Source organism: Aphelocoma coerulescens (genome assembly GCF_041296385.1).
Source record: "Aphelocoma coerulescens isolate FSJ_1873_10779 chromosome Z unlocalized genomic scaffold, UR_Acoe_1.0 ChrZ, whole genome shotgun sequence".
NCBI classification, from domain to species: domain Eukaryota; kingdom Metazoa; phylum Chordata; class Aves; order Passeriformes; family Corvidae; genus Aphelocoma; species Aphelocoma coerulescens.
In genome coordinates this window covers 18,175,225-18,190,550 of record NW_027184085.1, presented here as the reverse complement: position 1 = coordinate 18,190,550, position 15,326 = coordinate 18,175,225, and the positions used below count along the sequence as shown (strand labels likewise).

At 40.1% G+C, this 15,326-nt stretch overlaps 1 protein-coding gene across 1 annotated transcript in view; it reads right to left on the bottom strand.

Moving 5' to 3' along the window:
* The window catches only part of RAB3C (RAB3C, member RAS oncogene family), a 129,016-nt gene extending 114,226 nt beyond the window's left edge, over window positions 1-14,790 (bottom strand). The window contains exons 1-2 of the mRNA XM_069002042.1: window positions 14,731-14,790; window positions 5,266-5,493 (exon numbers count right to left, since the gene is read on the bottom strand). Of these exons, the coding sequence (XP_068858143.1) occupies window positions 5,266-5,493; window positions 14,731-14,754 (252 nt within the window). The 5' untranslated portion in view covers window positions 14,755-14,790. The remainder of the gene's footprint in view (window positions 1-5,265; window positions 5,494-14,730) is intronic.
* Window positions 14,791-15,326: the final 536 nt, after the last annotated feature.

Genomic DNA, 15,326 nt, shown 5'->3' with positions numbered 1-15,326 from the left:
GGATACCCCCCCAAAGACTCAATATCAAGGCAATTTTCATGCATACTGGTACTCCTACAGACCCTTCTAACATATACATGCATGCACGCGCACACTCACAAACACACACACACTATTTTCTTTAATCTGAATTCTTCTCACTGCTAAAGCACTGTTAGGAAGCTTGTAGAGGAAAAATCAGGTGCCTAGTATTTATAGATTTTTTTAACAGCTACAATAGTTTTAATTATTGAATGATGACATTGCATTTTCTCAGTCAGCTTATAAAACCTAGTCTTCACTTAGTCCCTAAACCCTCTGATGATTTATAGAAACTGTTGATGTAAAGGAAGCAACATTTTGGCTATCAAATGAAACTGTCACAAACACTTCTACGAAGGATATGCTGACACAAGCAGCTCTTTTCCTGTCTTCTCTAAAAGGATATCTTTCTATGTGATTATTGCACCTAGTCCGTGAAGTCTATGGCTAGTCCCAGGGAAAAGCTATCTAAGAAGTAAAAGGCAGCACAGTATTCTTACTTGACATTTGCACCAAAGTGCTACAATCAGATATGGCTGTATGAATACAGTTTAACTTTTTTGTGCAATAAACAGATCACAGAGGGAAAATTTGATACTTCATTCCTCAGACAAAATTTGTACTGAAATCAGTTTGAAGTTAGTGAGAGTTCTGATCAAGTAAATTTTAAAAATAAGCCAAAGATGACGTATGGATAAGCTCTCAGTTAAATATGTTGACTTGTCTTCGCAAATTTTATGCTTTCTTCTAGGAGCCAGTATCTGGACTTTATTTTTCCTTATTTTTTTCTCCCTGTTCTATGATTTGACATGTTAGCTAACAAATTCTATTGTCCAAATAAGCCTATAGTTTGTCCATAAACTCTTGCAGAATATTATTTTTATTATACAATTGACAGTTCACGAAAGTAATGCAAAGCTTTATACCACCACAGGTACAGATAGATTTAAAAGGTTCTTATTTTTATTTTCTGATTTACACACCTTTGAGCTTCTAATAATTTTAGTTAGAATGTATTGTTGTCTAAATTAATATTGAGAAGTCTTTTTTTTTTAATTCAATGTAAGTTTGAAAGTAAAAAAATCTTATAACCTTCTAGTTCCAGCTCTTCTCTTTAATATTACTAGTTCAAACCAAATGGAGGAAAAAGTATATTACTTTTTATTATTTTAGACTGTGAAACATCCTAAAGTCCTTTAATGGACTTTTATCTTTTGTCTGTATGTGCCGCATACAGACAAAACTTCTTTACAAAATTTTTGTATAATTTAAATGGAGAAATCAATACCTTTTAGGTAAAGCACCATTTTTTTGGATTGCTGTCCTCTAAAAGGTAAGAGGCATGTTAGTATTCTGTCTTCCTGATGTCCATAGCAGACTGTCACAGTTATAATGTCCTGTGAAGCAAAATTTTGGGGCCAGATGGTGGTCCTATGACAAGGTAATGTGCTACCACTAATCAATATAGCACTTGAACTCTGAACTTCTTTCAATTCCAGTAGTAACTATTGTGGAAAGAAGGTGTTTGGCTCAGAAGGAAAAGAAGCAAATGTTACCATGCTCCCAGTAGGCTCTTTCTGACTATATGAAAATGATACTACAGCAAGGACTAGATGGAGCCCCAACCTCCCTTATTGAAAAATGAAAGAAGACAGTTCAAGAATAAGACGCTATTGCCTCCAAGCAAGAAAAAAATCTCAAACAAAAGCCTTGCAGAGCATCCCAGACAGCACCTATCTCAATCTGATAACCCTTCCTAGTCCATCTGTGATAATCACACTGTGAATTTTATTATTAAATAATTACTCTGCTTCCTTGAGTGCCCATGCTGACTTTAAACAAACTTGTAACCTTCACTGGTAAGCATATGAGAATCTTATTCTGACAGAATCTGCAAGCTCCAACAGGCTTCAAGCTGAACACAATGCAGCTTGTTGAAAGCACTATTAAACAGGAACTTTAACCTAGAAGAATATGTACAATATTGTAACAGGACATATTGGGTTGGATCAATTGTGCGTCTACCTAGGGAATTTTAGAGACTTAACAGCATTTCTATTTACATATTTCTGCATTTACTGTCAAGCAAGAATAGCAGAGCAGCATCATTCCATGTATTTCTTCACTTAAGTGCATAGCAAAAGTGATTTGGTTCTGATTTTGTCATTCAAAACACATTTTAAAGTTCCATTTCCAGTCTTCTGACTTTAAAAAACTGTGAGACTTTCAATAATATTTTATTTCTTATATACTGAACATCAGCTATCACATTATGTCACCAAATAGTTTGTTGCTGATTTTGAGGGAAGTGTTATAACCTCATACAAGTGTTACAACCTCATGTTTCTACTGAGATTTACCATCAAATCACACTCACTATGATTCATTTGATTTTATATTCTATTGAATATAAACTGTCTTTCATAAATGAATGAATGAAATGGAAATGGATATTGCAAGAGCACTATTCATTTTAGAAAGTTATTTTCATAACCAATAAAAATAACAAAGTATTGTATGATATAGACACAAGTTACCTGTATAGACGATGCCTATTAAGAACAATTCTGCTCTTCATATAACTTAGGAAATCGAGTAATAGTGCTCTATTTCAGATTTTGTGCACTAGAATAGCTTTCTAAGATCCCTTACTGAATTTATTGAAGGTCTCAGAGGTGCAACAATCAAAGGATGTACTAGCAAGCTTAACTGGAACACAATGCTCCAACAGAAAACACTCCATCTAAAAAGCACAGACAATAAGTGAGCTGCTGCAATTTGAGTTAATTTGGTAATGACAAGGCCTTTTAAGAACTGGCATTAGAAATTTAGGGGGAAAAAAACCCCAAATAACCACTGACACAAAGTGATGGCTGGGGTAAAAACCTTTCGTATGGAAGTGTGAATTTAAGTCTTGTCTCTAACCCTATGTCCTGGCACAAGACTCTTCATGAAGCAGGAAGGTCTCTTCTATGCTCTGAGCCTCTGTTTCCTCTTTCCTAAGGGACACAGAGCTCTTGGGTTTGTTTCAACCATTTTGGTTGCAAGTTTTTTCAGGCAAGCACTGTCAGAGCCTGTTTCGACTCTGATGTTAATGCCATACAAAGAACACAAAACACATTTTTCTAGAATTGGGAAGAATACAGCTGCTACATCCCATCCATGCTAGGGATAGACCTGAACACGTCTAGATCACTGGATGGCTTTGAGCCAAGCACATGGAGAGGAGAAACATATACTGGTGTCAAACTAATCACATGACATTTTAAACTAGCATTGCTGCTTTTGCTAGGAAAGACATGAACAATAAAATCTACTGTAATGGATACTTGGTGATTAGAATTGTGTAAAAACTACAATATCAACACAATTTTATTGCTCCATTATAAAAAAATAATAAGGCAATGTCAATGCGATCTCCCGCATTAAACTACCACAATGAAACCAGCATGATATTGAAGTGTTTTATCTAGATCTAGATCTAGATCTATATATCACATTTTATATTCATGGAATATATATTATAGTATGTACCACTGTTATATTGATGATAATAGTGATAACCTATGCTTAAAAAGGTAGGGAGGCAAAAAGTCTATGTTACAGTTCTAGGGGGCACAGAACAATAAATTATTTTAGATACCAAGGGCTGAAGCCTAATGAGAAAGAGCCTAGAAAACCCTGGGAAATTATCCTTTGTGCCATATTAAAATATTAAATTTTTCTGTTCTTTAAATCATGTTAGATGAACTGCTCAGATTTGAACCAAGATTTTCTGAGGCTTAATGGCTGCCCATCATTAAACGAACTTGAAATTATTTGTATTCATGGAAAAAAAATAGGAAATCTGGGGTTTAAGGCTGTTACAAATGTCTCACAAAGGAAACACTGCTCAAAATCCTCAAGCACCCCAGGAGGACCTGAAGCTTAAACTCCTCATTATTAAAGGTCATGCTATTCCTCCTTCACCTTTTAGTATCATCCTACCACCCAAGAATGATGAGATGTAAGCATCAGTGAATCTGTCCTAAATCCCATCATGTCCTGGAGTGCACCAGGCACAGCCAGGCAAGGGAAGGGATTGTCCCATTCTGCTCTGCACTGGGCAGCCTCACCTCAAGTCCTGTGTGTGGTTTTGGGCACCATAATACAAAAAGGACACAAAAAAATTAGAGAGCATCCAAAAAAGGGACACAAGGGTGGTGAAGGGCCTTGAGGGGAAGCCATATGAGGAGCAGCTGAGGACACTTGGCCTGTTCAGCCTGGAGGAGACTGAGGGGAGACCTCACTGCAGCTACAACTTCCTTTTGAAGGGAAGAGGAGGGGCAGGCACTGATCACTTCCCTGAGGAGACCAGTGACAGGACTGAGGGAATGGCATGAAACTGGCTGAATATTAGGAAAAGGTTTTTCACCCAGAGGGCAGCTGGGTGCTGGAACAGGCTCCCCAGGGAGGTGGTCATGGCATCAAGTCTGCCAGAATTTAAGAAGCTTTTGACAGGACTGTCAGGACTATCCCATGGAGTGACAGTTGCGTTAGTCCTGTGCAGGGCCAGGAGTGAGGTCCCTTCCAGCTCAGGATATTCTGTGATTCTATGGAATAAGTTTTGGCTATTATTTATTTTTGATGAGAGTTTGCGGAAAAGGAAACCTATTCCCTGTTATCTCATTTTTTTCCACTGAGCATCTTTCTACTGTCTCTAGGATATGGGCAAGGGGTTTTGTACGCCTGGGTAACACTGTCTCTTTGCACATGTTTTCTTCCTCAGCAGAAGATGGAAGATGTTTCAGGTGATCCGGATGACAGAGCAAAAAATTATGCCTTCTGTTATGCATCCACTATCACAGCTCCTAAATGAATTTAAAATGTTTAAGAGAAGACACCAGATCCTAAAACTGGTATTTCAAGGTACTTTGATATAACATGTACCACGTTCAATAGTCTACATATTGCACAGGTGTTTATAGCTCACTGCACAGATATTAATATATATCAACCTGTATTATTTCCTAAAGGAATTTAATTCATGATAAATAACTGTATTTAATACCTGAAAAATGCTGTTTGCACTCTACTATTCAAGACAGAAAAACTATGCAAGAAATAATTAACTGCAATTTCATTCCCATGCTCTCTCTCTCTATATATAAAATGCTTATGATACTCAACGCAAACCTGCAGTTGTGTAAATGCTATCAAAACTACTACATTTTGCTTAATTCACAGAATTATTTTTTAGCTTACCCAGATCTGTAGTTTAATTCTTTTTTCATTTTTGAAAACTGTTTTTACTTTGAAATCGATCCCAACTGTGCTTACAAATGCAGATGTAAAGGAATCATCAGCATATCGGAACAAAAAGGAGGTTTTTCCAACACTGCTGTTGCCGATAATGAGCAGTTTGAACATGTAATCGAAGTTCTGGTCAGATGTATCTTTCTGGCCATATCTGGAATCTTGAACAGATGCCATCTGTAATTCAAAATAAAAAAGAAATATCTCATTGTCTCTTTCATCATAAAAAATTGAAACATTCAGATTTTATTGCAGTTTTTCATACCAGGTATTAATGAAGCTCAAGAAGAATATCTTCTTGAAAGATTAGTAATGTGTATGCTTCAATGTGAACGTCAAGAAAATCACAGAGGTTTAATTCTTTTTTTGTGATTCTTGTATCCAGTAGTAGTTCTGGTAGCAAAAGAGGATGTAAGCATGACTGGTAACTGGTACCAAAACAAAAAATAATAATTCTAAAAATCCAGGACAATTCCTGAGTATACCACTAAAAATATTTGTTTTCAGAAAATGTGATGAATAGATGGTGAAAATACAATGACACTTCATTTGTACAAGAAAGAAATAAGAGGTCAATAACAATGCTGTGTTTTGACACCGTAGGTATATTTCCAAACAGAAACTTAATAAGTTTTACATCTAATAAAATTCTTCAACTATTTATTTTATTGTAAATATGTTGCTATCTTTTGCCATGCCTATAAACTTACTCAAAGCATTTTGCCTTTACCAGTTTTTAGTTATCATACCATTATATAGTGAGTATATATACCTCTGAAATAAAGTCTTGATTTTTCCCCAGTACTAGTATATTCTGTAGTTTTTTGAATTTGCACTATTAATGCAACATCATCATAAGAAGCAGTTAGAATAATAGAATGTTAAGGTTTGGAAGGGACACTAAAGATCCTCTAGTCCCAACCCCACTGCCAGGGACACTTCCCACTAGACCAGGTTGCTCAGGGCCTTATCTAATTTGCTTTGAACAGCACCAGGGTTGGGGCATCCACAACATCCCTGGGCAACCTGTTCCAGTGTCTCACCACCTTCACAGTAAAGAATTTCCTGCTAATGTCTAATATAAATTTCCCCTCTTTCAGTATGTGCCCATTCCTCCTTACCCTGCCACTCCAGTTCCTGTCAGACAGTCCCTCTCCAACTTTCCTGTAGGCCCCTTCAGATACTGGAAGGTGTCTGTGAGGTCCCCACACAACCTTCTCTTCTCTAGGCTGAACAGCCCCAACTTTCTCAGCTTGATTTCATAGAAGAGGTGCTCCAGTCCTCTTATCAGCCTCCTGGCCCTCCTCTGGACTTGCTCCAGCAGTTTCTTGTCCCTCTTATGCTGAGGACCCCAGAGCAGGATGCAGTGCTCCAAGTGGAGTCTCACAAGAGCAGAGCAGAGGGATAGAACCTCCCTAGTCTTCTGGCCACTCTCCTTTGGATGCAGCCCAGGATTCCCTTGGCTTTCTGGGCTGTGAGCACTCACTGCCTGCTCATGGTGCATTTCTCATCAGCCATCACATCCAAGTCCTTCCCCACAGGGCTGCTCTCCATCACTTTTCTGCCCAGCCTGTGGGTGTGTCTGGGATTGCCATGACCCAGGTGCAGGACCTTGCACTTGGCCTTGTTGAAATTCATGAGGTTTGCAGTGGCCCATCTCCTAACTGTGTCAAGGTCCTGCTGGATGCCATCAACATTTTGAAATCTGAGTCCTTAAAATACAGTTTTTAATCCATATAAAACACCTGAATAAACAGAGATTAGTGAATATTGTTAAAGAGCAACCGACTTTGCTCTAGGGACTTCAAAGATCATGGATTCCATTTATAAAACGTACAACTTAGGCTTTCACGAAAATTTCAGAGATTAACATGAAAACCTGAACAAAATTCTACCTGGTTGCTCAAAAACAAATGGCAAAAATAAAAAACCTTGGGTGTTTCATCTAAGTTTGTTTTTTTTTTTTTTAAATCAGGTATTTTGAGAGCCTGTGGAGGTTTTTGAATGTGATTATTCTAAGAACAACACTTTTGCATGCTGATTTGAGACAGAAAGACTGACACCATAACCTAACATAAAGGCTTACAGAAAATCAGCTCATGTAAAAGCTTTCTACTTTAGGCATCTCAGAATGCATTTGGGCAATCAGAAAGGACAACTGGAACCGGGGTGAGAGATGTGCACTAACCCATACTCTCAGCAGAATTTTAGTTACTGTGTAATTGTTTTAAGCTAATTCTGATATCTCATATCATCATAAACATTATGCCAGCTTCTTTGGGCTACTGAAGAGGCATATAAGAGCGGGGACAAAAAGTTCTGAAGAAGACATTGGAACTAGCAAGCTTTTAATAGAAAATTCAGTGTCAGACATATTTCATAAATGATACAGTAGGGAGTGTTTGGTTTCAGAATTTGATTTCAGAATTACCTTCCTCATTAAATGTAGTATTGGGTACCCACATGCTCATAACCTGAGTGCTTGCATTGGCCTTAATATTTATTCATTTCTTCCTCAGGTATGCAACAAAGAAGCTTTAGAATAAAAACCGGAATATTGCCAGGCATACACATTACTGATCTTTCAGCTTTCTGACTTCTTCTATAGAAAAGACAGAAACCTTCACTCCTGTCTTGTGTGGCATAACTATGTGGGGATATTTTGCTTAGAACACGAGAAAAAGAAAATCAAACATTGCTTATATGAGTCTACTCACAAGTCGCTGCAAAGCAGTGTAACACAGGGCGTGCTGACATTGTGCACAGTTTGCAACAACAAGTCAATGAAGTCTATCAGAGCAAAGTCTGCAGTGGCTGTGGGTGCCAGTGTGTCACCACAGAGTGTTGCTACAGCAGCCTGTTCCACTGCCCTTCCGGGTCCTCTCTGCTGTGCTGCAGCTGATAGCAGCAGTTACCACTTATAGCAAGGAGGAACATCATATTCTTTCCTTATTTTATCTCCCAGGAAGGCTTTCACATAGCTTCTTCAACCAGCTTAAGATTTACAAAGAAAGGTTTAAGCTTTCATGTATTTGTTGCCCTGAGTCCTATGAAGCTTACAATTCATCTCCATGTACTTTAATGCCTAACATTTCAGAAACAGTATGATTCAGTGAGCAGAGAAATCAGGAGATCTGGATTCTAATAATAGTCCTGCTAAACCATGTATATTGTGTAGCCTTCCTGACTAAGAATGTGTTTCCTGTGGACAGTTTTAAATATAGACTTTACCCACAGAAATTTCAGTGCTCCCCTAAATTAATGTGGTTATATGCATTACCTATGCAATAGTTTCCTTAACATTTCTTTAAAAAAAAAATTAAAACCCAACACCTTCACTGTGCCATGAACTTATGAAGTCATAATTTGTAATATCATAGGCAGAATTACAGGCATGTTGAACATAGAATCAGGGGCGGGACAATGTCTGCTTATTACAGGATGCAAAAAGCATAGGAAAGGCATAGGAAAGGACTTATTTCTCCAAGAGGATTAGTGAGGTAATAACTGAAACTGTTTGGAGAGACTAACTTTAGCCTAGAGAGCCAGTCTCCCTAGACTACTGATAGTGATCCTTTCTCCTGTCCAAAACTCAAACGAGCCTGCACTTATGTGAAGAAACCTCAGACTCTGTGCAGTTGCTAAGACTTTGCCATTACTTCCCAAACTCACTCCTTCTGTAGTCAGCAAAGAGACAAGTTCTTATAAATCCACATTAAGCTCACAACCTAAATGATACCCTAAAGAAATATCTATAATTCTGCTGGCTGTAAGAGAAATCTAGATGCTTGGTCCTCTTGAACTTTTTGAGTAAGCCTGCAGAGCTTCTCTTTCTTAAATGCAAGATGCTGACTTAAAAATTAAGTATGGAATGCACTGTAATCCACTTCCCAAGGTATTACTATGTCAGTTTGCTCCTGACAGTACTTGTCCCTACTATTGGAGGCATTTGTAAAAGAAATATGAAGAAGCTAGTGCTGATGCTATGTTCCTCTTTTAGAACTGATGCTGGAAGCAATCACTAGGAATGCTGTGTTCCCACCTGTAATTAAACACTACATACATGGATAAGAACCAAATAAACCTCACTAATATTATGATATTCTGTTTCAAAAAAAGTAAAATGCATACTTTTATTTCGACAAAGTTCTTTTCTCAAAGGTTAAATGGATATACTAAATGAGCATCACTTTCAACAAAACACACTGAGTTTTCTCTTCAGTACAATTTTGCTCTTATTTAGTAAAATTGAAGAGAAAATGCACAAGGTTATTTTCATTAGCACTAAAAGCAGTCTCAAGTAATTTCCTAAAGGGCTTAGGACAGACTTGAAGAGTCCACTGAGAATTCTAAGCTCAAGACAATGAACAGGAAACCTACAGACAGGAGATCTCACACACTTGCTCCTTATCAAAGCCAGGGGGAGTTACGTTGCCAGTTTGAATATGGTGCAAGGACAAAAAAAGGATAGCTTTGTATGCTTCACTACGTACAGCATATCTCTAAACTCCTTAAACATGTATTATTTAAGGGCATAGGCAAGTTTAATCATCAAGCAAGGTTTTCTGTTCAGATCCAGATGCTTTCCAAGTCTCATGTTTAGCTGTTTCCTTGATCTCAAAAGAAGTGGTGAAAACAGAGCAGGGTGGAGAACAGATGTCAGAAAAACTGTGTTTACCTGCCACCTTAATGAACATAACAAAACATTTGGCTATGTTTGTCTTTATGCCTTGGCAGGCCTCATTCTTTGACAGAATCAATTTTAACAGCTTTCTTCCTTCAGCAGAGCAGGATGCTGTGACCTCCCTGGCCTGCACACAACTTCAGTTTGCACTTATATATGCACCCCACTCTGCATGCTTAATGCAGGATGAATTGCCCCTGGAAAATATGATGCAAAAGGCAAGAAAACCTGAGATTGAAAACACTGAGATTCATTCCTTCACACCCTTAGCAAATACGTTGTTTTCTTTTAAAAACCCTAGTAACAGGCATGACTTAAAGGAAAAGATCATAAGTCCAGAGAAAATGTCTTGCTTCTATGTGCAGTGAGGATTGATACAGACTAGCAAATTTACAGTTGTTTCGAAGCGCAACACTCTCTTTCTTGTCTACAGTGTTGTTACAGCCCACCCCTGAAAGTGGGGTAACTGAGCTCCTTTTTAACAGATCCCTTCGGAAGGATTAGGGTAAACGCCACTGACTGACCAGTGTTTATACATACACAGTTGCAGTGGAAAGAGAAACGCTTCTTTCCTATATACAGGGTAGAAATATATACACTTCTATTTCTTTCCATACAGAAACTGGCTTTATTTGATATAGTTGATATTTTAGTAAAAACAGTTTCCTGCCCATGCAGCCTTTTGAGAGGTTATCTTTCTGTCTTTTATAAAATATAATTAGTCAAACATAATCAATGGTATTGAAACAAAGGAATACAATGGAAAAATTCAATGAGTGTAACTCATCAAACTATGTAGGATGTGCAAGTGTGTGACGCTTACTGCACATTAGCTGTCTTTCATGTGCAGATCAAACGACATCATCAGAGTAGTTAAAATTTTACCAAAATACTTATGTATAAGAACACTGTGACAAATAACCCAGTCATGAAGAAATTAATTACTTTTGAGGTGAAATATGAGATTAATCTAGGGACTGGATTTTATTCTTAACTCTTTCAGAGGCATCCCATGACTTCCATGACTTTTGTTTTCTTCTCCTCTACATCTTGGGCAAGCTGCTTAATCTCTTGTATTTTTGGTGTGATCTCAACAAATACATTGATATCCACAGATGCAGACCACAGCCAATGCTCACAAATCCTTATAATTTATTTTTTAACTGACCAATTAGTAAGAATTAACAGAGTTCAGTAGACAATGCACCAGCCACTTATTTGGAATTTACTGATTGCCAGCCATCTGCAGAGAACAGCTTTTAAACTAATGTACTTGGCAGCATCAGGACAAGCTTATCTGCTTCAAGGTATTACGAGGTCAGAATCATGTATATATGTAAATGTATCACAGTGCAATTAGAAACCTGTAGTTCAAAGTTCAAAGGGTTTTTTAAGCAGAACACTGAAATGTGAATTTGGGGAATATCAAGATGATACTGAGATGTCCAAAACACTTCAGAGAAGCTCTACTTGCTTCATATCAGCAAAACTAGCATGTATATGGCCACACTGTCAGGAGCTGCCCAGAACAGTAGAATTTAAGGTGAGTAAAAACCAATTTTGGCAAGGCTCTAACACCTGGATTCTTGTGGTGGGCTAGTGAATTATCCTTCATTTCTTTTTCTTTAACCTGAATTTACTTTGTCCATGAAAAGGCTAGCTTAGGAAGTGTATTTCTAATTCCCACTCTAGGTAGTATGTTAAAATCCCCTTCTCCGAGCAGTGGCAAAACCAGAGATACAGACCTAAGTGGGTTAGTCTAACACAGGATGTCAAGAGGCCACCAAAAAAGTGCAGCTATGAAAAGAAAAAAGAAAAGCTGTGTCAGCCCAGTTACTCCAGCACAAATAAATTTAGATTTAGGAGGGAATATGAAAATGAAAACGAGATGGCTAAAGCCTTCTGCCATTTCCTCTATTTAGTACAGCACTCAGAGTCATGAGAATAGTAAAGGCTCTGCACCTTTTTCATTTGCCAGAGAAGCTGCATCAGGCTAAGAGACTAAATGAAATACTAATGCCACTGTCTAGGGCACTGGTGAGACAGCATTAGTGACAGCTCTGGTCAAGTGTGTTTATGAAAGCCAAGTTCAAACTGCAAAATACCCAGAAAGGTTAACAGGAAGGTCTGAAGAATGAAGAGTTTATCTTATGACAGAAATAAAAACAAAACCAAACCAAACCAATCAAACCAAAAAAATAGTAAACAAAACATACACTTGTTTCTCTGGATAGTAATCTGGTCATGATGCAATGATAAGTATTTAGACTGATGTATACTGGAGCAGATGCTGGATGTTAACAATAGTATAAACTAGCCCTGAGTGCCTCTGAGCTGGAGATTAGTAAGATTAAAATCAGATAAGGAGTGAAACTAGAAGAGAGGGAATTGGTGTATGAATCACTGAGAATTTCCCACTGAACCTTCACTTTCGAAAGTACCATGAAAGCCTTGGGGACACTATTGAGAGAGATACATAGACATCTCAAGTAATTCAGACCAATCTTTAAAAGAATATGCAGAAACCATACAGAAGTCAATGTTTCACAGAAAAGATAGTTCATTGCTTTTGAACTAAAAACCTCTGCATGGCCATAGGCACTGCTGAGTTTTATATCTGTTCTTTGAACACGTGGCTAAAAAAATGAAAATAGTCACAATCTGATCCAGATTCAGCTACATGCAGCAGATGACAGCGGCAAACTTTTACAATAGACAACTTTTCCCTGGAAGGACTGTCTTTCTGGTGATTGCAGTCCCTTCCTGTCTTCAGAGAAATGGCATGAGCTTGAGATTGAAACAAAGAACTCACAAACATAGAAAGACAGCAACAGTGCTCAGGCCCTTTTTTTCATCCTGATAAAATGTTTTAACATTTAGTTTTCTTTAAAATATTGCTTGATGGAAATGGAAAAAAAAACGCTTACACTCTCCTCTGAGTTGTTTTTCATGTGATCAACAGACACACACTTGATCACTCTTTCTCTTGCTCTACAATTCAGAGACAGTAGCTCTGTAACAGACTTACAAATTGTTCTGTGCAAAGAAGTAACTACATTCGTTTCATGTAATAGGAAATCACATCGCTAAAAAAAAGTAAATCTAGCAAGTAGTTCAGCCAGTCTAAACTCCATTTGAATAAGGTTCAATCATATTAGCCTAATGCTGGAAAACAAAACATTCTGCAGAAGAAGAATCCACAACAGAAAACTGGTTTACTGGAATCTTTTATAGGAATAATACATGGGTATGCTGGCAATAATGCAAGTAGAAGAAAGAAAAAAAAAACCTGCAGAAACTACAACTGAAAATCAAATTGTGTGTGCCAGACTGCATTTTCACATTTTGGAAAAATCCAGATGCATATGATTATAATTTTGAATGAGATATGTTTAAAAATAGACACTGTTTGACCATGTCAGCAGTCTAGAAAAGATTGAATTTATAGGGGGGTTGTAGATTTCTGTTGTCTCTCATTATTCTGAGGCTGCATTTCTGCTGACTTTTACTCAATTATGTTTAACAATAATTCCATTTGTTCTGACAATCTGGAAAAAACCCAAGTTGTTCTCTGATTGTCTAGCAATTTTTTTTTCCTAATATCTGAACTCTCCTTTCTTTAGATTCTGTTTTAATGTTGTACCACCATTTTGTTTCCACAACTACTTAAGAACTTTGGTGAATTTAACAATCTGTCAAAAATGTCAAATACAATTGAGACCAATCTACAATTGTCACCCTCTCCTAGCAAAATTTCCTTTAATGAAATGCTCTCCAAAGCCAACACATACTAAATGTATCTTCAGCAGATAAATAAATAAGTGAATAAATGCCAAACACCACATAAACATTTCTGACATATATGTGTAGCAGGCAAAAAGATGCAGATCTTTCCTTAGCCAGAAATTTTATTATTGCCAGAGTATATATCCAGCATGAAAAACATTAGCTAACAGGTCTGCAGTTCATAACTTAAATCAAAACAGACTTCACACTTGATTGCAAAATGATTGTTATTAATCCACTTTTCTACTGAAAAAAGAGTCATGTGTTCAAATGTATAGTCTGGGGGCTCCAGAGCTCCTGTGTGGGACTACAAAACAGGCCAAAATTAATAACTGAAGTACAGTTCACCAGCAAAAAATGTTTTGAGACAACAACCCAGAAACTGCTGAAAACTCTGCATAATGCAACTTGTATTTGTACAGCGTCTGCTCATCCAGCGCTAAGGGGTATTATATCTTCCCATACATAAAAGCTGCTGAAAAGGGACCCCTCTTTGCTAACCCCCAGCTCTAGCCACGAGCCACCTCTCCCCAGTGTAGGTGGACAACTGCTCCATGACTACACAGGTGGAGGCATCGTGCCAGCTTCCTGCGCACCTCGGCAGCACCTCGGCACAGCTCATCACCCAACACCTGACAGCCAGTCACTCCCAGGAGAGCCGCGACCGGCGCTCAAGGGGCAGGATCTGAAAAAGATAGGACGATGTGCCCGAGTGTGACTCGAAACCCACCCGCGGCCCTGCCGCCCCGCGACGGGCACCCTCGCCCGGGGACACGACCCCTCGCACATGCCCCGGGCCCGCACACGCAAGGGGTGTCCTCACCCGCTGCCCGCAGCAGCAGAGCCGGCCCGGCGGCCCGGGCGGAGGGGCTCCTGCCCCGTCCCGGCTCTCGGCTGCACCGCGCCCGCCGCACCCCTCGCTCGGCTGCGGCCCGGGGACCGACCTGCATGGGAGCTTCGTGCCTCATCGCCGGGCGCGGCCCCGCCGCCCGCCCGCTGCCGCTGGCCCCCGCACGCCGACAGCCGCCGCCGCCCGCCCGGGCTCTGCCGGCAAACCCGCGTCGCGATCAGCACCGGAGCTGTCCCCGCTCCGCCCCCGGTCCGCCCCGCCCCCGCTCCCGCGTACCTCAGGGAGTCGTAGTCCCGCTGCCCGGCTTCCTCTCTCTCGGCCCTGGGAGAAGAGACTACAGCTCCCGGAGTGCTCGGCGCCAGGCCGGGCGGGGGCGGGGGCGGAGCGGGCAGCGCGACGGCGGGGCGAGCGCGGAGCTCCATGATCCCGGCTCGGGGCCGCAGGAGGCGGCGGGGCCGGGGAGCGCGGGTGCCTTGGTGGGGCGGGGGAGGGCGCGCTGTGCCCGTGCTGCGGCGAAGAGCGGAGACGGAGCGGCCGGAGCCCGCGCTCCCTCTGCTCGGCGGATGCGCTGCCCTCCCGGCCCGACCGCCCGCAGCCAGGAGGAGCAGCGCCGGCCGGGGGAGCGCGGGCGGCGCTCGGGGCGCCGCGGCAGCCGCTCGGGGGAGCGGGGCGGGCTCACCCGGGCCCGGG